Raw genomic sequence first — 23,447 nt, forward strand, 5'->3', positions numbered from 1 at the left:
CCTTCGTGTTCCAACATGATCTCCGCAGCAAGATCTCCGCTCTAATTCATCCCAAAGGTGTTCCATCAGGTTGAGGTCAGGCCAGTCAAGTTCCTCCACACCAAACTCGCTCATCCATGTCTTTACGGACCTTGCTTTGTGCACTGGTGTGCAGTCATGTTGGAACAGGAAGGGGTCATGCCCAAACTGTTCCCACAAAGTCTGGAGCATAAAATTGTTCAAAATGTTTTGGTATGAAGCTGAAGCATTCAGTGGAACTAAGGGGCCAAACACAACACCTGAATTTAATGATTTGGAGGGGTGTCCCAAAACTTTTGGCAATATCTTTGATCATGATTATTCTCATCATCATCATCCCCTATAATGTGTCTAAAAAGATATGGACCAATCCCACAACACAAGAGGAGTTTTCTATACAAGTGCCCTGTTTCCATGGTTACAACGACATCTTCGATTAGTCACTTTCGTTTTTATGATTACATCCAAAGACATGGCTGACAACACCCAAAAAATGTAGGATCAGATTTCAGAAGAGGAAAAACGATTAAACCATCCTGAACCTGAGCTGTAACAAATGAAAAGGACTCAAATTGGATATTTTATGGAAAAGCTTTCAGATGAAGAAACACATTGCAATGTCTTTTGTTATGACTGATTTTGATTATGTTTATATATATTTATGAGGATGGTGGTAGCTCAAATGGTTAAGGCTTTGGGTCACTGACCAGAAAAATCAGGGTTCAAGCCGCAGCACCACCAAGCTGCCACTGTTGAGCTCTTGAGTAAGGCCCCCAACCCACCCTGCTCCAGGGGCGCTGCATCATGGCTGACCCTGACCCTCCAAGGATAGAAGGATATGTGAAGAAAGTATTTCACTGTGCACTAATGTATATGTGACAAATAAAGACAACTAACTTTTATTAGGTTCATAACGTGATTGTTTTCTGAAAGCTGCAGTTTAGTTCCTTGGTCACGGTTTCAGGATGGGTATCTGAAATAAAAAAAGCGCTATTGTGTGCACCGTATCTGATACTTCTCATTTACATAATTCTGAAATCAGACGTCGTTCTTGCACCATAAGCTTTAAAAAGGAAGAAATCTTTACTTCCTGAACATCATGGCTGAGCTCTATTTCCTAACAAGTGTAAAAGACCGGCGCTCGTGTACACGACTGCGAAGCTTCAACACCTCGGAGTTCGTCTATTCCCCTGGTTATAGTGCTTAACGCTTTATTCCAAGCGGATGACTAACATGTTTCGAAAAAACTCTGGAAACAACAAAACCCCTAACTCAATCGTGCAGCTCAGTGCTACTGTTGCAAGAGGAAATTGGATTATGACATCCTGTTCGTTACACTGTTTTAACAGCAGGTTTTAAAAAAATAAAAATAAAAATGCAGGCATGCTGGTATGACCTCTACTCTTGCGCATTTCCTTCATATTTCACTTTATTTAATTGAACAGCCTCCGTGTCCACATAAATCACGGGCGGAACGAGCATTGACGGTTCTCTCGCACCGGGGTCTGTGGGAGTAAATTAAAACGCATCTATCTAAAAATAAAAAGCCGTCTTGTGCGAGGGGAACATGCGTCCTGCTCGGCTTTTGTGTAGCTCGCAGCTGAAGTATTTGGGTCAGTCACACAGCTAATTTGTTTACCGTAGCTGGCAAGTCCGTGCAGAAATTTCACACCCGACGCTTTTTTTTTTTCCTGGATGAGCTGGAATGCTGAATATGTTCATGCTTGGCCTTGTGATATAGTGCAGGACACAGCATCCTCTCAGATATGAGAGCAATCCGGTTTTCGTAGGCGGCTCTCTCTCTCCATATGATCTGTATTTAAATCCGGCTGAATATGACATTACATTTAATTTCATTGTCTGTACCGCTTATCCGATCTTTCCTCAGGTCACGAGGTGCCATTCTCAGGCGTCATTGGGCATCAAGGCAGGATACACCCTGGACGGAGTGCCAACCAGACACACACTCATTCACTCATGCACTCACACACTATGGGCAATTTAGAGACTCCAATCAGCCTAGAAGCATGTCTTTAGACTGTGGGAGGAAACCGGAGCACCCGGAGGAAACCCACCAAGCATGGGGAGAACATGCAAACTCCACACACACAGTGACGCGAACCCAGGACACTGGAGGTGTGAGGCGAACGTGCTAACCACTAAGCCACCGTGCCGCCTGAATAGGACATTCGTGTGACCAAACAAAACTCCAGAGCTGAGCAGATTTCTCAAAACATCACTTCCTCGATGCTGTATCTTCAGCTCAAGCTCCACATTACGAATCCAAGGCTGAGCTACAAACGCTGGCCTTGAAGCAACCTGGCAGTCGTTACAACCGTTTTAACTATTCAGAATAAATAGAAGATGATATTTCCGGAAACAGGAACACACGAGTATGTGAAAACAATAAACCTGTTTTAACTCGCCTCGCATGAAAGAAAGTAAAGATAGAAATGAACATCTGTACCTTTTTGATATCTTAAAATGCCTGGCTAACTAGCATGCCGTACATTTTGCACGCAATTAATTAATTAGCAATCGAAGGAAGCCATTACTGTGGTACATTAACATAGCTACCGAAAAACAAAAATATAAAACTACTGCATTGAGAAGATGGTTTTTCCTTATTTCTGTCACTGAGACATGGTGAGGTAAATAATAAGTGCTAGACTTTTCAGCCCATGCTTTCAGAGCAGCGCTAATACAAAGCTAAAGCATTTGCGTCAAACTCGATTCCCTCTCCTTACACTGGTGCATGGAGAACGCTCATATTACACAGCGGATGAAGGGAGAAAAAAAAAACAAAAAAAAAGAGAGAGAGCGAGCCCCTCCTTTTGCGGCACAGATCCCTCAAAAATCATTAAGTGTAAAATGAGAATAATGGCAGTAATTAGAGGCGGGCGAGCGTGTTCGCTGTTTCTCCTAACAGGTGCGTCTTGGAGCAGAGCGCGAGTCTGCGAGTGATGTCAGTGCATTAGTGCTGATCTACGGTCAGATTTTGTCCTTCCTGTAATAGCGACGGTAAAGGAGCTAAAACCGATCCACATTCAGCACAGAGACGCTTTCTCGTACAGCCTCCGGTACAATCTGGTCGACTTTCACAGGGACGAGGCACTTATTTTCTCTCGCAACCTGCTTCTGCTTCCTGTACGTGTCCTGCTTTTCTTACATCCAGCCAAACACAGTCTCCTACACTGATCAGGCATAACATTATGACCACCCGCCTATTATTGGCGTTGGTCCTCCTTTTGCTGCCAAAACAGCCCTGACCCGTCATACACCTTTCTATCATTCACTTCTTCAGCACTGTGAGCAACAGTAGCTCGTCTGTTGGATCGGATCACACGGTCCAGCCTTCGCTCCCCAAGTGCATCAGTGTGCCTTGGCCGCCCATGACCCTGTCCCCGGTTCACCACTGTTCCTTCCTCAGACCACTTTTGATAGATACTGACCACTGCAGACCGGGAACACCCCACAAGAGCTGCAGTTTTGGAGATGCTCTGATCCAGTGGTCTAGCCATCACAATTTGGCCCTTTGTCAAACTCGCTCAAATCCTTACGCTTGTCCATTTTTCCTGCTTCTAACATCAACTTTGAGGACAAAATGTTCACTTGCTGCCTAATATATCCCACCCACTAACAGGAGCCATGATGAGATGATCATCAGTCTTATTCACGTCACCTGTCACTGGTCATAATGTTATGCCTGATCGGTGTACATCTTACGTGCACCAGTATCACGGACATGTTGAGCGATTTGGAGGTGGTTTTTATTTTCGGCAGGTCTAATATCAAAATCCCTGAAAAGGCAGACAGTCGCCGATTATAAAAAGCAGGAGGGATGGAAGTGAAAGGAAAGAATAGGGACAGGATACAGATTTAGAAAGGCAAGGTAAGAAAAGGAATCGAGTAAGTTGCACTCAGTTCATAACTTCAACAAGACAGACCTCATGTTATAACTGGAATGAATTTCCTGGTTACGCAATTACACTTTCGAGCGTGTAATACACGGTTATAGAAGGGAAATGATTTCTATATCACACTATCCGGTGTCAGATGAGGATGAGGATCCCTTTTAAGTCTAGTTCCTCTTAAAGTTTCTTTCTAACAACGAGTTTTTCCTCGCCTGTAGCTTAGTTATTAGGGAAAAAAAATGTAAAATGTATAATTTATTTATTTCTGTAAAGCTGCTCTGCACTACAGAAATAAAGTTTAACTGAAATTGGAAATAAAAAGAAAGAAAGGGGAAAGAGGAAGGTGAGGATATTGAAACAGAAAGGAAAGAAATTAATGTAGAGAATAAAGAAAGGAAAGCTTAGAAAAAGAAAAGCGCTGTTAAGATATGACGCCTGTTTTTATTTTAACTGCATGAACACCTACAGCTCAGGTTTCTGATATTACATAAACCCGCACTGCTCACTTTTTAAAGGACATGCTAGAGTGCTACACTTTATAATTTTATGTAGACGTGAGTGATATCAGACGTGGGTAATGGCAGTTTTGAACAAACCTGCTCTAGAAGACGCTTACTCTCGTTGTCTTGAACCGGACCGACTGAATGATTATCGATTATATTTCACGTGAGCTGACGTTTCCATCTCAGGTGCGTGACAGAAATGAAACCTGATAAATGTCCAGCGTGAACCTTTGGACAGGTTTATGGTTTAAAGTACTGAATTCTGTTGAGGAAATCACTCGACTCTCATATGTCTATATGTACAGTTTCGGGGGGAAATCAGGAAATTAAACAACTGAATGAGATGAAAAGGGAATTTCTTTGACTTCGTTCATGTTCCCTTCACACACGTGTTTCTCTCTCTCGCTATATTGTTTTTGCTCTCTATTTTCTAACAGCTACCCGGCAGCAAGTTAGTAAAATAAATACAGACAGTAAATGAACTTTGCTCCTATCATCTTGGCAACAACCGAGTGTCTCTTATACAGGCCTGCTGAACGATTATAATACTTAAAAAAAGGACTAAAAGCCTTAATCTCTGATTTGACCCCTTCACTTCCTATCAATTACCCATGCAAAACCTAAACAGCTGCATACGAGTTTCCTGTTATTCAGTGGATTTGGTTGAAGCTTGCTACAAACACTAGTGTGAGAAACATAACAGTATAAACAAATGAAAGGAGAGAAGAGCAAACTCCAAAACAACCAACTAGAAATGTCAGTATTTTGAGCATGCCAAGGTCAGTGCTTTCACATATACAGAGTTTAGTTCCTGAATTGAACCCAGATGTGTTCTAGCTCTTGGTTGTGGTTCTATTAGTAGTCAGACTCGCTTAGAACCGAAACAACTGCTTTGAGAACGTCTGAGTGATGTGGTCTTGGCCCAATTGTAACTAGAGCTCTAGGTCGGTTTGACGGCACAGAGAGAACACCACACAGTGAATCGATTCGCCTGCAGCAAGTGAATCGACTCGCCTGCAGCAAGTGAATTGACTCGCCTACAGCAAGTGAATAGACTCGCCTACAGCAAGTGAATAGACTCGCCTAGAGCAACTGAATCGACTTGCCTACAAGTGAACCTTACTCACCTACAAGTGAATCCGCTCGCCTACAGCTGAATTGACTCGTGTACAGCTGAATCAACTCACCTAAACCATATGAATTGACTCACCTACAGCATGTGAATCGACTCTCCTACAGCATGTAAATCAACTTGTCTACAGCAAATGAATCAATTCGCCCAGAGCATGTGAATCGACTTGCCTACAGCATGTGAATCGACTTGCCTACAACAAGTAAATCGATTTGCCTACAGCATGTGAATCCACTCACCTACAGCATGTAAATCAACTTGTCTACAGCAAATGAATCAATTCGCCCACAGCATGTGAATCAACTTGCCTAGAGCAAGTAAATCGATTTGCCTACAGCATGTGAATCGACTCACCTACAGCATGTAAAGTAAATCAACTTGCCTACAGCAAGTGAATCGACTCACCTACAGCGAGTGAATCGAATCGCCTGTGTTATTTTGTATATTTCCCCATGTGTTTTTTCTGTAGCTCTAGCACTACAGAAATGCCACAAGTTCTGGAGATTTAGACCAACGAACAAAAGGAAACATTAAAACCAAGGACGCAATAAATGGGACATGAGATTTAAACTTGATATTATATATTAAGATTAGCTAATCATTGCTCTGTGTTCTCTATGCTTGGGTGATTTTTGTGATTTTAGTGCTCAACACTCGGCAAAGCTTTTTTCTCTTTTTCTGCTTATGCATGTCCCATTAATAGATCAAAGTCTTTTCAGAGCATGTTTTCAGCCATACACGCCCACTGGTTAACGTTTCTTTCCCCCCTGCTTTTTGGTTCTTTCGATTATTTGCAGTGTGAAACCCAACCCCAATAAACAGCACAAGCATCTTGTTTAGAGATGGCAAATGAACCAAGGCGTGAAAGCACAATGAGAAAGATCTTTAAAAAAAAAAAAAAAAAAAAAAAAAAAAGAGGAACTGATATAGATGTCAGAGATACGAGTAAAAACACAACAACAAGCAGCTCTTACTTGATCAGACTCTTCTGCTTTTCTCTGGGAGACTTGATGATGCGGGCGCTCTTGCAGCCCTTCTTCCCTCTGGATTTCGAGGATCCTGCTCTGTGCTTGTGTAGCTCGGAGGAGCTGGGGAAACTCTCGGGGCTCATGACGCGTGGGATGTTCTTCTCGCCCCGCTCGCGCGCCCTGGCGATGGCCTCCGAGATGATACGGTTGGCCTTCTGCTGTTTGTCTTCCAGTGACGCCACCTCCATCTGCTGCGGCCGCTTGGAGACGCGCTTCTCCGAGGAGGACGAGTGTGAGGATGAAGACGAGGAAGACGAAGACGACGAGGAGGAGGAGGAAGAAGAGGAGGAGCTGCTCTTCATCGGCGGGCTGAGCAGCCGGGCCTGGTTGCTTGAACCATTAGTGTTTTTTGGAGGCTTTGGAAGATAAAGAAAGAGCAAAGGAGAGCAGGCTGTTAGAAATCTTTTCAATACTTGTTACATAGGATATTTAAATGCTGACAATTGTGTGTAACTGAGCGTCAGCGTGTCGTAAATGATTTACAGACTCGGCAAAAATATACCCCACGTGTCTTTCTACAACTCTATACATGGGGCATGATCAGGAAATTGTTTCCTGCATCGGATATAGTTCAGAGGAAAAGGATAGAGGGCAACAGGAATGAAAGGAAAAAGGAAGGGAAGGGGAAGAAAGGAGAATGAAATGGAAAGGAAACAAAGGGCAAGGAAATTAATGTAAAAGGAAAAGAAGGGACAGGAACGAACAATTGTAAGACGAAAGAAAGAAAGAAACAGGAAAGGGAAAGGAATGGATGGAAATTGGAAAAGGAAAGAGTGAGGAAAGGGGGGAGAACAGAAAATAACCAGAAAGACAAGGAAAGGAACTATGATGATAGCATTAGAATATTTTATTATATATATATATATATATATATATATATATATATATATATATATATATATATAGCAAGGAAAATAAATCAATAGAAAATAGTATTGCCATCAAACTGATACCATAAAAAAAAGAAAAAATAAAGAAAAATTTAAAATATTATATATATATATATATATATATATATATATATATATATATATATATATATATATATATATATATATATATATATATATATATATATAAAGATAGTACAATAGCCACAGTGTTGCTGTAACAGGTGTTGTGATGACATTTATTACAATATCAGTATTAAATTATCATAGCGGGCAGCTGTAACAGAGAACTTTAGCATTTTCCCACCTGCAGAGAAGCCCAGGAGGAACATGCTGTTCCTTTCACTAATCAAATTCAGCAAAAGCCTGCGGTAATGTACGTGATCTGGGTTTTACACACACAAAAAAAAAAATACTCGCTCCTCCTCGTGCAGGAATTTGATACAGTAGGCTAAGAGAGATGTACGGCAGTACAGAAAAGGACGGTCTCGTTCAGGTACGCCTCGGATGTCGTGCTGAGAACGTAATTCCCATAACACGTTTATTTTCCCTACGTGCGGCCGGAGCAACAGGCTCTTGTTGCGGCGCTCGGGCCCACACACACACACACACACACACCCAGGGATAAATCTTCCCTCTAAAGGATTTCAATTTTAGACTTCCTGACTATTCGGGACTCGACCTAACTCGGATCGTTAAAGCTCCAGGGCGCAACACCGTCCCGCTGTGGAGGAGTGTAAATCCGAGACCTCGCTCGTTCTGGCAGCGGTGTGCTGTGGAGCTCGGAGATGCCACCCACGCACTCCGCTTAAAAACAAGGGAAATCCTCCATGTTTTTGTTTCCCCCTTAGACTCTCTAAGCGAAGTGATACAGCTCACTCTTTCTGGAACACACACTAAACCTGTGCATGCTGCCGAGCGGGAATAACGTGTATGTACACGCTCGAGTTTTTCACAGAATAATAATTATAAATATTGCAGTGTTATGGGATCGCTGCATTGAGAAGCCAATTCAGCAAACACGCAAACCGGGGATGAGAATTAAAGGCAAAGAGTCTCTCTGTGCCTAATTAAATATACATCACAAAAAAAAAACATAAATAAAAAACATTATATCTAGTAAATGTTATATATATTGCCTGTATTTATTCCATTGTTTTATATGCTAAAAGAAAAATTAGATGCGAGGAAAAATGTACATTTAGACAAATAAATAAATAAATAAATAAATAAATAAATAGAAAGGAATATGCAACACAGCTGTATACATCCATCTGGACAGGACTACTATGTACTACAATGTAAGATCCTGGTTGTAATTTCCTATTATTAAAAATGCCCCTCGGTTGTTTTATGTATTTTTTATTAGCCACATCAGCATTATTCTCTGTCTGAACACGATTCATTTTTCTATAAATCCTTGATGTTTAAGGGGGAAAGAAATAGCTTGGCTGCTCCCGACTGCCGTGTTTCCTCTCACGTCACATATCAGTGCCCCTTCCTCAGATAGTAAACAATTCCTGAGTCATGAAACGTCCAATAGACTCTTCGTATATAACTCCGTGATTTGTATTATTTATAAATTCTATTTTCACGGTGAAACCAAGTTCATCCCAAACTGACCGCTAGAATGAGTGTATGACCACGTGACACAAACGTCATAGAAAATATGACCTGCGGGAAAATCACTGCTCTCTCCGTCATCCTTTCAACACATGTTTCAGAGTTACTACCAAACTGAATGGGATTAAACTGGAATTCAGAGAAAAGGAGGAAGTTTTTTTTTTTTTTTGGTGGGGGGGCTTTGTTATGAGAGCTGGAGACAAAATAGATGAGAACCTCAAGGGGGGGGGGATAAATAAATAAACAAACAAACAAACAAACAGGAAGTTCACAACCGACTGAAGTGTATATAATCTGTCTTGTGAAAAAGCCAATGGTTCGGTGACCATCCGATCATTCATCGTGACTAACCATGAAACCGTAACATACCTAACACACACGCGCGCACTCACTGCAGTCATTCCATTAACTTTCGACCTCCAGACACCAGTTCCACACAGAACGTCAAGACGATTAAATTTATCATCATATTCACGTTCATATTTACTAAAATAAAAATTAATAAACCAGCACTGATACAAAAAAACAAAAGTATACGTATACGGTTCCAACATTATTTACATAAACAAATTATTAAAACTGGTAAAACAATAACATCCAAACTGGTTACTTATTACCCTCGAGGATCGACGGAGCTACTGAACCTGAGCCTTACAAAATTCCCGAGCTTGACGGGGATTTATCCCAATATCCATTAAACATAATCAAAAGCGTTTCGGAATTGAAATTTGCTTTCGCACAAAAGCCTCTACATACATTTACGAGAATTTAACAGCGATTAATTTAAGTGGGAACACAACCCGGGGAGGTGACGCTGGCCACCCACCTTTACGAGATGTATGGAAATTATGAGGGGAGCGGAATGCTGATCCGTTCGCGGGACATTTTTTAAAGTCGAGAAGGAAGAAGAGGAACGGTGGTGACACCAAATGCATCGGAAAACGAAGCGAACGTGCGGCACGCCGGTATCGAAGCGTGCATTAGACTAAAAGTCTACTGATTTGGATGGGGAAAAGGGGTGGGAAGGGATTAGGAAAAGAAAAGAAAGATAAAACAAGACAGACAGACGGCACGTCAGCCATTCCGGCATGAATAATACAGTCGGCAGCATGCCCCGGCCTGCTACACGATCATAACGTGAATTATACATGACTGCCTTTATTTCATTACACACACACACAGCATAGAGAAAGAAAAAAAAAGGGAGCACCTATAAACACACACACACCTATAGGAGTCCAGGTCTGTTTCTGATTCGTGCTTTCATCCCTGCACGTTAAAATAAAGGGAATAATCTAGAAGCAGAGAAACAATAAGAGGGGGAGGAGGAGGAGGGGAGGAAATAAACACTAATTCATGTGGAGGATAAACATGGCCTGCATAAGGCGAGTCACGTGACACTCACTGAGCGAGAGAGAGACACAGACACACACACACACACACACAGAGAGAGAGAGAGAGAGAGAGAGAGAGAGAGAGACTCATTAATCCATTTTAGGGAAAATTTGAGCAGGAAAGAAAGAATAAAATAGGATATGCAATAACAGGAGAGGGAGGAGGGAGAGAGGAGGAGGAGGGAGGAAGTGAGGGAGTTAACTGGAAAATGAAAAAGGGAATGGGACGGAGATAGAGAGAATGCACCAAAGTGGGAGCACTGCAGCTGTGTAATACATCTATAAATAACTGAAATTACAGGCTGCCAACACTGCAGTGATTTCAACCTCTCTCCTCCTCCTAGTGCGGCCTATGAAACAGGGGAGAAAAACCCCTTTTATAACGCGTTATAACGCACGGGACTGTACGCGCACGCGGGACCCTGTGATGAATGATACACTGCTCTCGCACAACATTAGCACGTCAGCTAACAGAAATACATGGACACACGTAAGGGATACCGAGAGAAAGAAAGACAGAAGGAAAGAGAGACAGATAGAAAGGGGAGGGGGGAGAAAAGAAGAAGAAGGAGAAGAAGAAGTGATGGGTGAAAACCGGGACAGCAAAACTCACCCCGTGCACCCTAGCCTGCCACCCCGAGGCCTAGCGCTAGCTAGCGCGCTCGTGCTAAAGGCTAGCGCTAGCGCTACATTTACGAGGCGCCATGCTAACCCCATGCAGGCGCGAAGCGGAACAGTTTAGCGCAAGATGGCGGCCATCGAGCGAGTCTGCAGCGCGACCCCGCCGCTCTCCTTATCGCCTTCTACTTATCTATTCAATCTGTCTATCAGCTGCCGCTCCGTACACAAGCACTCACCCGTCCTCTCGGTCTCTTCACCGCCGACATCGTGTTGTCTCTGCCGGTGTTTTTCTTCTTCCTTTTTTCCCTTCCTCTGTCTTCCAGGCGCCTCACAAAAAAAAGTCTTGTCCTTCCGCCGGGTTTTTTGTCTCTCCGCTACACGCGCTCGCTCGCTCGCGCCCTCCCTCTCTCTTTTTCTCTCTCTCTTTCCCTCCCCCAGCAGGTCTCTTCACCTCCTCCTTCTCCTCGCCGGCCTTCGTGCACTTACACTTCTTTACAACCGCGGAAAAAACGAGGAAGCTGAGGAATTAAAACCGAGGAATAACAACAACAACAACAACAACAACAACAACAGCCTCACTAACACCGCCGCACTCATCCGCCACTCTTTCATTCTGCCGCGTGCGGCTCCGCTCCGTCTCGCGCTTCTCCCTTTCTTTCTCTCTCTCTATTTTTTTTCTCCCTTCGCCCTCACATACGGCCTGCACTTTTACAGTCCGCCACTTCTTCCTCCCTTATTTTCTTTCACATCTCGGATAAGACCAAAAAAAAAAAAAAGATCGCTGCTCCACCTTTTATACACAATGAAACGGGTTTTTTTTTTTACGCGCGTGCTTTTTTTCTTTTTTCTTCTCCTCCTTTTCCGTCGTTCCTGTCCTCTGTGGCGAGCTGCGGTGCGCGCGGCGGAAAACGGAGCAAAGCGAAAAAGGCGACGCATCAAAATGCATCAGCGTGAATATTAGAGATGTTAAAAAATACTCTCTCTCTCTCTCTCTCTCTCTCTCTCTCTGAGAGAGCGCGTGGGCCAGCAGAGGGGGCTAGCATCGCCGTTATGACATTAAACGTTCACAAATTAACCCTAAATAGACTGGATTGCATCTAACATATCTGTCCTGCCTTATTTATTTCCTTCTCAGATCACTGCTAAGTATGACACCTCCATCCTTCCTCTACTGTAGCTCATCTGTCGCTCGCCCTGTTTATCTGTCGCTGTCCCTCGTCCCCCTCTACGCCGACCGCCGGACCATCTCGGACCGGATGTGCGACGGCCTGGGGAATACGTGGTGCTTTTTTGATACAGACAAAACACCTGTCGAAAAGGTGCTCGGTGATGGGGGGGGGGAGCGCCGCCACAGATCCGTGTTAGTTAAGATGAGGGCTGGGTGATGACCATATGTCCTAGATACCTTGATAAAATGTCACGCTGCACTTGTCTGAGATATCGTGTGTATCATTATTGGAAGCAGATTAAGTTAAGATACACAGACTAGAAAGGTCTCCAGATTTTAAGAAAATGTTTGTATGTAAATCGTAAGTAAAAGGTGGCAGGTTTCCCCCTGTTTCCGGTGCGTCTGGTGGTTAACTATAAAGAAATCCACGGGTATAAGTGCACCTCGAAATCTTTTGGGCTTCCAGAGTGGCATGACGGAAAAGCGTACGGATCTTGACGACGCCACAGCCATCCGTAGAGAGGAATCTAAACAACAACAAACTATTTTCTCTCTTTCATATCAATCATAGAGACACTAGCCAGTTATGGGTATGCATGGGAAAGGGCATAGATAGCACTTTCCTCTGAATATGTTACACAGCCCTATGATGCAGCAGGAGCAGCAGTTGAGGTTGGTTGCCTTCACATGTCTCTGAGGAAACAGTGTTTAGCCTTCACCCTCTCGCTGTCATGACGTGGGAAGCAGTTGGCCAGGAGAACAGAACAGGAAGAAAATCAGAAGGAGGAAAAATAAAAATAAAAAGAATTTGCCCTTTGTTACTTGTTCGACTGTGTGAGAGCTATTTTTGACCACGAGGGGGCGGGGCTTCCAGCAGTGCAAATATTCAAGACACCTACACAACTGTCAATCATCTCAGATTCATATTGTTGAATCGCTCATCTGGTCTTTTTATTTAGAGGGAAATAAGTCTGTTTTTTGGTTGTTTTTTTTTGCATATAATAAAAGTGATAAAACAAAAATGCAGGAAAAAGTCAGCAGGTCTGGATAACGTTTTTTTTTTATTTATTAGTAAAAATGAAACTGCATTCCAGAGATATTATGCAGTGGGTGGAACTCATTATATTTCTGTTTTATTATGACACATCCGCACTGTATGTTGAGAGAAAATCTGAAGAATTCCCCAACTACAAGAACGAAAGCGGACACCTAACTGACCGTCCGTCATTAATGTCGCTTTCTGATCTGTTTGTTTGCTTCTTTTTGACATTGTGATATTTAAAAATCCCAGTAGCAATGCCGTAGCTGAAATTATCCATGAGTAGAAATCTGATAAAGCGATATCTTTACACACGCTTCCACGAGACCCTTAAACCTTTAATCATCAGAAAGAATTCTAGTAAAACTCTTATCACAAGACACCAGCATTTGTAGGCCCTGGACAGATAACATGATTGCCTTGGAATCAGTCAATTTATACACAAGTAGGTCATTTGGTCAGTGAATCAATCACAGAAGACTGGTCTTGGTGGAAATTAGCATCTTTTTGTGCAACAGCACCAGATTCATTTTACACTACAAGCTAACCCATTTACCCAAATTTCGACGTACATCACGATGGGTCAATCAATCCTGACTATTTCTTAAAGATGGGACATATTCAGGACGGGTCACTCTACAGAGTAATGAAGTTACGAGTTAGAGCTACACTCAAACGAGTAGAACCGGGGATTGATGGTGAAGCTTCTAAGGGAACGTCTAATCCTGCTTGTTGCTAATATGTTTGCCTGAAATATCCTTAAAATATACTCCAAACAAGAGAGAAGCTATTGAATAAAAAAGATTTGACCTTGCTATGACCTTGATCCTGTTTGGATCAGGTCCAAAATCTAAATCAGATCATCTGCTGGTTAAAATGATTATAGCATATATATCCTCAGCATCTCATTTTCGTAATAGATTGCACCAACGAGTACAGTGGGCGGACGGACAGACGGACGGATACCGGGACTTGCGGACATTCTGAAAACGTGCTGCCTCCCCCACCTAGTGGCAGAAGCATGACGACTTAAATCACATTTTTAATAAAGAATAATATTCACAAGAGCCGCAATGTGTGTGTAAATAAATTATATACATCTTAAACGTAAAGGAAATTTTAAAAAAAGAGAAAAGAATTAAAATGGAAATAGAAGAAAGAAAGAAACGTGTTCACCATGGGGGAAAAACAGGGGAAAGCTCCAGCACTGAAACACATGCGGTGTGCATACACACACTCGTGTGTGTGTGTGTGTGTGTGTGTGTGGCAGTAATGTGCTGGCAGTGAACAGCAGGGGGAACAGACACATGCTGACACAATCACGTGGCCTAAATGGCACAGGCTCCATGGCAACCAAACAGTTAATATGCAAATGAAAAGAAGTAGCTGTGCTTTGAAAGGGGGAGGGGTTTGGCTAAAAGGGGCAGGGCTGTCTCTGACCAGAGTGAGAGATAAAGAGAGAGATATACAGAGAGACAGAAACAACCATGTGACAAACAGAAAGAGATAGAAACATATATGGAGAGAGACATGAGAAAGACTGAAACATATACACTGTTAAAAAAAATGAAGGCTGAGGGTTAAGGGCCTTGCTTAGGGGCAGCTTGGTGGACCTGGGACTTGAACTCACAGCCTTCTGACCACTGGTCCAACATCTTAATCACTAAGCTACCACATGCCCAATATATATATTTTTTTTGAGGAATTAGGAATCATAAGTGACTTAGTTTCTCCTGCTTTAGTGCAAACGAAATAACCAACAGGTGCACTGGAGAGGCAACAGCAAGACAACCCCCCCAAAAAGGCAATGGTGGTGGCCACAGACAATCACTCTCTCCTCACCTTATGCTTCCTGAATCTAGTTTTGTGTTTTGTTAGGTTCCTTGTCAATACCTGTAGCATGACATAGTACCTGCAACCCAATCAGGCAGCACAAGTAGTCCAGCTCCTTACATGCCCTACATCTACAATGACAATTGATAATTACAGTGATAATTGACAATATTGCCAAATGTTTTGGGACACTCCTCCAAATCATTGAATTCAGGTGTTGTTTTTCAGCGGTTGGGCTTAGTTCCAGTGAAAGGAACTCTTAATGCTTCAGCATAACAAGACATTTTGGACAATTTCATGCTCCCAAATTTGTGGGAACAGTTTGGTGATGACCGCTTCCTGTTCCAACATGACTGCCCACCAGTGCACTAAGAAAGGTCCAGACAGACATGGATGAGTGAGTGTGATGTGGAGGAACTTGACTGGCCGGTACAGTGACTTGACTGGCCGGCCAGTCCTGACCTCAACTCGATAGAACACCTTTGGGATGAATTAGAGCGGAGACTGTGAGCCAGAGCTTCGCGTCCAACATCAGTGTCTGACCTCACAAATGCTCTTTTGGAGGAATGGTCAAAAATTCCCATAAACACACTCTTAATCCTTGTGGAAAGCCTTCCCAGAAGAGTTGAAGCTGTTCTAGCTGCAAAGGCCGGGCAAACTCCATATTACATTCATGTGCATGTAAAGGTAGACATCCCAAAACTTTTGGCAGTAAAGTGTGTATATATGCTGTCACAAGAAGGTCTGGTGTGTCTCCTATCACAGTTTCAAAAGAGTGGAGGAGATATCATGAGACGGGACATTACTCAAGGAGAGCTGGACAGGGCCATAGAAGGGCAACAACCCTGTAGCATGACCGCTATCTGCTCCTTTGTGCTAGAAGAAACAAGAGGTGCACTGCCAGAGCCCTACAAAATGACCAAACAGGCACCATGAGGGACCTGTGCTCACAGCCTAGCACAGTGTAGATCGATTGCCATTTGCTAGAGAACACCATAACTGGCAGGTCCACCACTGGCGTTCTCTTCACGGATGAGAGCAGGTTCACACTGAGCATATGTGACAGAGTCTGGAGAGGGCATGAAATCATTATCCTGCCTTCAACAACATTATCCAGCATGAACAGGTTTGGCAGTGGGACAGTGATGGTCTTAGAGGGTTGTACAAACCTCCATTTGCCAGCCAGAGCTGCCCTTACTGCTGAGGAAATCCTCAGAGCCATTCTCAGACATTACAGTGGGATCTGGGTTCCTCTTTGGTGCGACCAGAATGTGTAGGCAGTTTCTAAACACATGAAGGCATTAACTGACCCTCACATTCCCCTGACCTAAATCCAACTGAAAACCTCTGGGTCTTTATGAATCGGAGCATCTGAAGCCAACAAGTGGCAGCACAGGCTTTCCAGGAGCTCACAGATCCCCCAGGACACCATCCGCCATCTCATCAGGAGCAGACTTTATCAAGAGTGCACACAAGCACATGAGGGCTGTACACACTTTAATTTATCTGTTTTACTTTGATTTAGGGTGTGAATTTGACTCCAGCCCTCAGTGGGTTGATGATTTCAGTTTCTATTGACCATTGTTACATCATTTTGTTCTCAACAGATTATATTTAGAGAGTGAGAGAGAGATGTAGGCTAATGATGTATGGTTCGATATTCTTATGAAATCTATGAGAGCTGTGCTTTATAATGACTGCCCATGTCCGTTACGCAAGAGACTGCGGTTCACTCGATTCCTCCCGTTTTTCTGCTAGAATTTATTCGCACTGATATGACATGAACATACGTACACCGACGGCGTTATCTGAGGATATACGGTGTGCTAGTTAACCTAATATAGATTAGAGTGCCATGAGCTGCAGAGAAAGATTAGGCTCCATAATTAGGACTGGAGCTGTGGGCTAATGTGGAGTTATAGTCTGCTGAGGAGAGCTACGGAGAGAGAGAAAGAGAGAGAGAGAGACAGAGAGAGATGAGCACAATCTGATTAATGAAACAGGACATGATGTGTAGCAGTGTTTCCTGAACCCATTAAACATAGCAGCAGCTATTAATGACCCGTAGACGACAGAACACTGGCAACCCAAGCCCCCAGCGAGGCCCTTTCCATCACACACACACACACACACAGAGTGGAGTATCAGTTAGCACAGCTCTCCAGAGAGGCCTTTACTAACATATGCACACACACACACACACTCACACACACACACACACACACACACACACGATAGAGCACCAGTAATTACAGCTCACTCAAGTGGCCCTTTCCATCACACACACACATATCAAACACACTGACAATTATTAATGCAGATTATTTATGCTATCCCTCCCTACACCTAAAGATATCTCAAACCCCAACCCGGGTAGCGAAACTGAAAGATTTCAGCTTTTATTTATTTATTTATTATTTATTTATTTATTACAATTTAAAAAAAATAAAAGCTACAGTTGTGTTTAAAAAAAATCACATTTTCCTTAAAGGCACCAACACAAATGTTCACACAGGGTCAAACCTATCAGATAATCCTCTCCTTGCGGGGACATTCTGTCCTTACAGAGATATAAACACACAGACACACACACACACACACTTGATAGAGCATCACTGTAAGAGTGCACAGTTCTCTTGAGAGACATTTCCAACATATGCACATGAACACGAGTAGCGCATCAGCTTGTTCCCCTGAAGACGTTCAGAACACACACACACACCTCCATGACTTGAAGCAGGGCTTTCAGATGCTTATCTTAGCATTTAACACACTTTACTCATCTCACCAGCTAATTTCCAAAACCTTCATGCCTTCAATGTGTTGAAGAAAAAGTAATCAGAAAGGTAAAATTGCATCAAATGTAGGAAAAGAGCAAACAAGTCAGCCATACTGATGGCTAACGGTCTCTCGTCTCGTCACTTCTGAAACCCACAGTCCGCAGGGCGAGCGACGATCATCGCTAGCATCCTTTCAAAGATTTCCTTCGCTAGTCAGAACATTCACGCTGCTATGCCCACATCTGCCCCAGTTAGCAAGCAATGATTTGTTTTAAAAATAACACGTTATTACATGTTTCTTTTCTATTTTCCAGGGTGCCAATAATTCTGCACAGCACCACAAGTGGCGTTAAAGAGCAGCCTGGCATGTTTGCCTATTAGATTTTTTTTTTTCCACTTCCTGTAGTGAGAGCAAACAGGTGCCCGTGGGATCTAGATGTAGGCACACACCCTACGCTCCACTTATCGCAGTGAAATCACCGTCACTGTCGACTCACGCGGGAGTTTTCTCAACCACGCATGCAAATGTGCAGAGTCACCGGGAGCCCGAGCGTATTTCAGTTGTACGCCGCAGAGCGCTACTGAAAGCGGGGTTTGTTCTGTTTCACAGGGAACATCGTCCACCCACCTGTGACCTTCTGTGAACTTCTGTGAACTTCTACAGCGGAGTTCTCCCTTCCGATTGGTCGCGACGTGTTGATTCATTTAAGAGTTCTGGTTGTGAATCGTTTGTGCCGATCCGTTTAGTGTTCCTATAGCAATTGATACTCAGGGACTTTTTTAAAAACTCTTCTGTTTGTGTCTAGAGCTTGGTAAAAACTATAAAAATAAAAACATTTTTCTATAGAATAATTGATAGTTCAATTTAGAACGAATTATTTTACGATTCTAAGCCACAAACAAACCCAGAACTCATTTTTAATATTACAATAATGCACTGATCAGGCATAACATTATGACTGCCTTGTGTTCCCTCTTTTGCTGCACTGACCCGTCCTGCACTGTGTATTCTGACCCCTTTCTATCAGAACCAGCATTAACTTCTTCAGCACTTTAGGCAACAGTAGCTCGTCTGTTGGATCGGATCACACGGGCCAGCCTTCTCTCCCCAAGTGCATAAGTGAGACTTGACCCTGTCGCCGGTTCACCATTGTTCCTTCCTTGGACCACTTTTGATAGCTACTGACCACTGCAGACCGGGAACACCCCACAAGAGCTGCAGTTTTTGAGATCCAGTCTTCTAGCCATCACAATTTGGCCCTGCGTCAAACTCGCTCAAATCCTTACACTTGTCCATTTTTCCTGCTTCTAACACATCAACTTTGAGGACCAAATGTTGACTTGCTGCCTAATATATCCCACCCACTAACAGGTGCCATGATGAGGAGATAATCAGTCTTATTCACTTCGTCTCGCACTGCTCATGCAAGGAAACAATTTATTTATTTATTTAACATTTTTTGGAAGGAGTCTCCGGCGTCAGAGCTGTAAAGCTGTAACGTTTCCTGTTTTTTCAGGACTGAGGACTTTGCGCTTTCTTAGCTACATGTTCATGATCTTCCGTGAGCTCTAATCCGCCGGCGGATGCTGTGGTGTAAGTGATAACAGGAACTAAGTGGATTTGCGGAAGTTACCTAACGTGCTGCAGGGATGACCCATTTCTGTAGGCCGACCCTGAAGTGATGAAGTTAGAAGCCTAAAAAAGCTAAACACTGTAAACTCCAGCATATACAGATACCTACGTTGACTTACAAGACACTTTATGAAGTATAAAGAAATGAATGATGTTCTGGCTGTGAGTCTGATCCAAAATGAGTCTGTCGGCTTTCAGTGCGTTTTAGACGTGTGTTGGAGAACCTTACACAGAATTCTACTGGTTGAAGATCAAATCTGAGCTGCTTTTTAGATGAACAAGCACTTGGGGCGTCTCAGAGAGCAGAAATGGGTTTGATATCAACATTTACTTTGAAGATACAAACATTTGCGTGGGAAAAACGAACCATTTTCTATGAATATATCGCTCCTAGTAGTTTAGGGAAAAACAGAAATACTTCTAAAACACTACAAAGTCCTGAGTGCCTACTTTCATATGAGCTTCATATTAACCACCACTGTGGAGTGAGAAATGACAAAGACATTCAATTCTCAACATGGACTCAATAAAATAGGCCTTTTTTTTGGGCTTCTGGAAAAATAAATCATGAAAATCATGTTCCCTGATAAGGATCCACTGTGCTCTCTACGTAGATGAATCTGAATGAATGAACAACAGAGCACAAGAGTACAAGAGCACATTATTAATATAAACACTAGTTTTCCTGTTAATTTCATCCTTCACATACTCATGGCGTTTCTGCAGACAGACAGTTCATTTACATTTTCTTTTAAAATGAATTTATGCATGAAAGGGTTAATCTTGAGCCAGGATATTAGTCGCGTCGACTGCGGACGAGAACGCTGACTCGTTTATACGGAAATGACGCTAAAAAAATTACGAAAATGATCAGTCTTAATACGAACTAGCTTTATTTCACCAAATAAATAACAAAAAAAACAACCTCCATTTTGTGCCTGATGCTATGTAGAATATTGACACTTTAAATGGAAGACACTGGAAGAACAGGTAGGACGACGGGATGGAAATGCGGCGGTGCTTTAACGTGTTGCATGTTACACCGGTGCTTTTTAATGTGTATTGTTGATTTCTGTAAACAAAACCCAAAGCCATGACAAGAAGTATGGCAACCGATGGAAAACTCCAGTAACTACCTGAAAAACCTGTCGACTACGTGACCAATCGGTGACTCTCTCACACACACACACACACACACACACACACACACACACACGAGCACCTGGTGTTTAGTAGCAGGTAACGACACAAAGATAAGAAACATCATATGCAAAACAGTTTTTAAACGTGAACAGTCAAAATTATATGTGTATAAATATATGTATATACATATATAATGAAGATATTACCTCACAACACACACACACAACAATATTAAAAACTCAGACTGAGGTTACAGGACTCGCTGCCATGTGTCTTATCGCTCTGGTGTGTAAAGGGTTAACATGCTGTGATGGAAGGAGGCCAGATTGTGTCATCACCCAAAACGTCTACTGTCTTCCCCCCTCCCCTCGAATGCGCTAAATCCGGCCGGCTAACACACACACACACACACACACACATATGACCGCATATATATATATATATATATATATATATATGTGCTCTCACACGCTGTTTTTTTTATCTAATAAACTTATTAAAAGTTTATTATTTATTATTAAAAATAAATAAATAAATAAATAAACAGAAGAGAGACAGTGTTGGATTTTAACCTACTGTTCAGTTTGATCTGGCTCCCTTCCCACGTGCCCTAGTGTGGTCCAACGCCAAGTCAGCTTGCCCCTCCTTCTCTGCTTTTTCTCTCTCTCTCTTCCTCCCTCCTCTTCCGTTCCCAATCTGCTGTCCTACACCACTTCCTGTTGATCTTTAACCCTAAAAGCTCCTCCCAGTGTTCTTCACCTACAACAGATCTCAGATCAGCAGAGTCCCACCCACTACAAATTACTATCTAAGAACCAGACACACACAGACACATAGCAGCAGGCATGTGTGTGTGTGTGTGTGTGAGTGACAGAGTGTCACGTTACAGTTCTGGTCTCTGGGTTTCGCCTGTCAGGCTGAGTGAGTTATATAAACCTCACTGTGACAGGGTCAGGAAGCAACAAAGCCAGCGATTCAACACAAGCCTCTCTCTTTCTCACACACACACACACACACACACACACACACGTCAACAGGCATATAAACACCCAGATCGCATGCGCTCAACAAGTTCTCCACACCTCACACAGCTGTAAGTAGGAGGGGACAAAAAACTCAAGCTGGAATCGGTGAAGCGTTGAAGAGGCACTTGTGGGTTTTTTCCCCTTTTGCTCCATCTCTCTCTCTCTCTCTCTCTCACACACACGTCATAATCTTCAATCTGGAATCATGAATCACATTTTCTAATTCAGCGGGAAGAAGATGTCAATTCAACTGGCATGGTTACACATCAACAGCAAGTTAGTATAATAAATAACATCAGTATAGTTGGATATAAGGTTTTAATAAAGCAGTATACCTCAGCGCAGGTGAATTCTCACGTCTGATTGGTCGTACTGTTTTGAATACCTTTCTAACACAGCGGGTCTGAAAGTAGTTCTGGCTACAAGGCAAATCGCAGGATTATATCAATGCGCCTGATTTACTACTTTATCAAACACTATATGTATACATTACTGGACAGTGAAATTCTTTCTTCACATATCCTATCTATGGAGGGTTGGGGTCAGAGCGCAGGGTCAGCCGTGATGCAGCGCCCCTGGAGCAGAGTGGGTAGGGGGCCTTGCTCAAAGGGGCCAACATTGACAGCTTGGCAGCACTGGGGCTTGAACCCCAATGTTCTGGTCATTGACCCGGAGCATTAAGGACTTGAGCTACCACCGTCCAGAACTGACAATATGGCGATATGAAGCTTTCTTAAAGGAGATATTTAGCTAACATTAATGGAAGGGTGTCTGTTTTCCAACACTAGAAAGTTCCTCTATAACTAGAAACGCGATCTATTTGCTTTTATGTGTCTTGGCTTTTGAGGAAATGATCGTTTTTAGCTGTTATATATCATAACGTGAATCGGCGATGTTTAAAATCATCATAATAAATCATTAATAAATAGGGAATAATAATAGTTAAATAAATAATAATAATAAAAAAACTAACTTGTTATATAGGATAAAGATAGAAGATAGAATAAAACCTAAATAAATAAATAAATAAATAAATAGATAAAAAACACTTTTGCAACCCATTACACCATCCCATCATTGATTTTTAGCAACTTGAGGTGAAGTTAAGAAACAAGATTTCAGTTCCTGTTGGTTTCAACTGGATGGCACCGAAAAGTGCTTGGCCCCCTTAATCGCGGCTATATTTTTTCCTGTAACATGTAAGTGTTTTATTCCTTACACAAATAAAACTTGGCTTTGGATTGTGCTTTTTAACATGATTCAGGAAATGAATAACCAAATAACAATAATAATAATAATAATAATAATAATAACAGTAATAAGTGCTGCTGAAGGTGCTGCCAATAAGATGTTATGACACGTGTATGTTTACATATACGACCATAGACGAGAGACGAGAGATGAAAGATGACTCTTCACTAATCCCTGCAAGCTTGCGAGTCTGGTCTTGAGTGTGAGAGACACTTCACTTCACAGATGTGAAAAGATTGCATCAACACTACAGTTGAGGTGGAAGGGCTAAACGTCAGAGGTTCTAGCTTGCAGCCTGAGCACAGAATAACTCATACGCAGTGTGACGTTACACACCAGCAACCCTTCACTGCTTAACTGAGGTTACGTATTAGCCTGTTTCTGTAGCGTGATTTATTTCTAGTAGCCGTGATGTTTATGACTACGACAGTAAACCGATGGTGGAACGTTCA

At 42.6% G+C, this 23,447-nt stretch overlaps 1 protein-coding gene across 7 annotated transcripts in view; it reads right to left on the bottom strand.

Annotated features, from left to right (window-relative positions):
• chd9 (chromodomain helicase DNA binding protein 9) overlaps positions 1-23,447 on the bottom strand; it is an 81,096-nt gene that overhangs the window by 36,869 nt on the left and 20,780 nt on the right. For 5 of the 7 annotated variants that reach the window (XM_058381267.1, XM_058381270.1, XM_058381268.1 and 2 more), the window contains exon 3: positions 6,542-6,951. In XM_058381267.1, coding sequence (XP_058237250.1) covers positions 6,542-6,951 — 410 coding nt within the window. Of the gene's footprint in view, positions 1-6,541; positions 6,952-11,359; positions 12,112-21,295; positions 21,443-23,447 lie in introns of those variants that run through there. The other 2 variants (XM_058381272.1, XM_058381271.1) reach the window with 2 other exon arrangements.

This window comes from Hemibagrus wyckioides, linkage group LG27 (assembly GCF_019097595.1).
Source record: "Hemibagrus wyckioides isolate EC202008001 linkage group LG27, SWU_Hwy_1.0, whole genome shotgun sequence".
Taxonomy (NCBI): Eukaryota; Metazoa; Chordata; class Actinopteri; order Siluriformes; family Bagridae; genus Hemibagrus; species Hemibagrus wyckioides.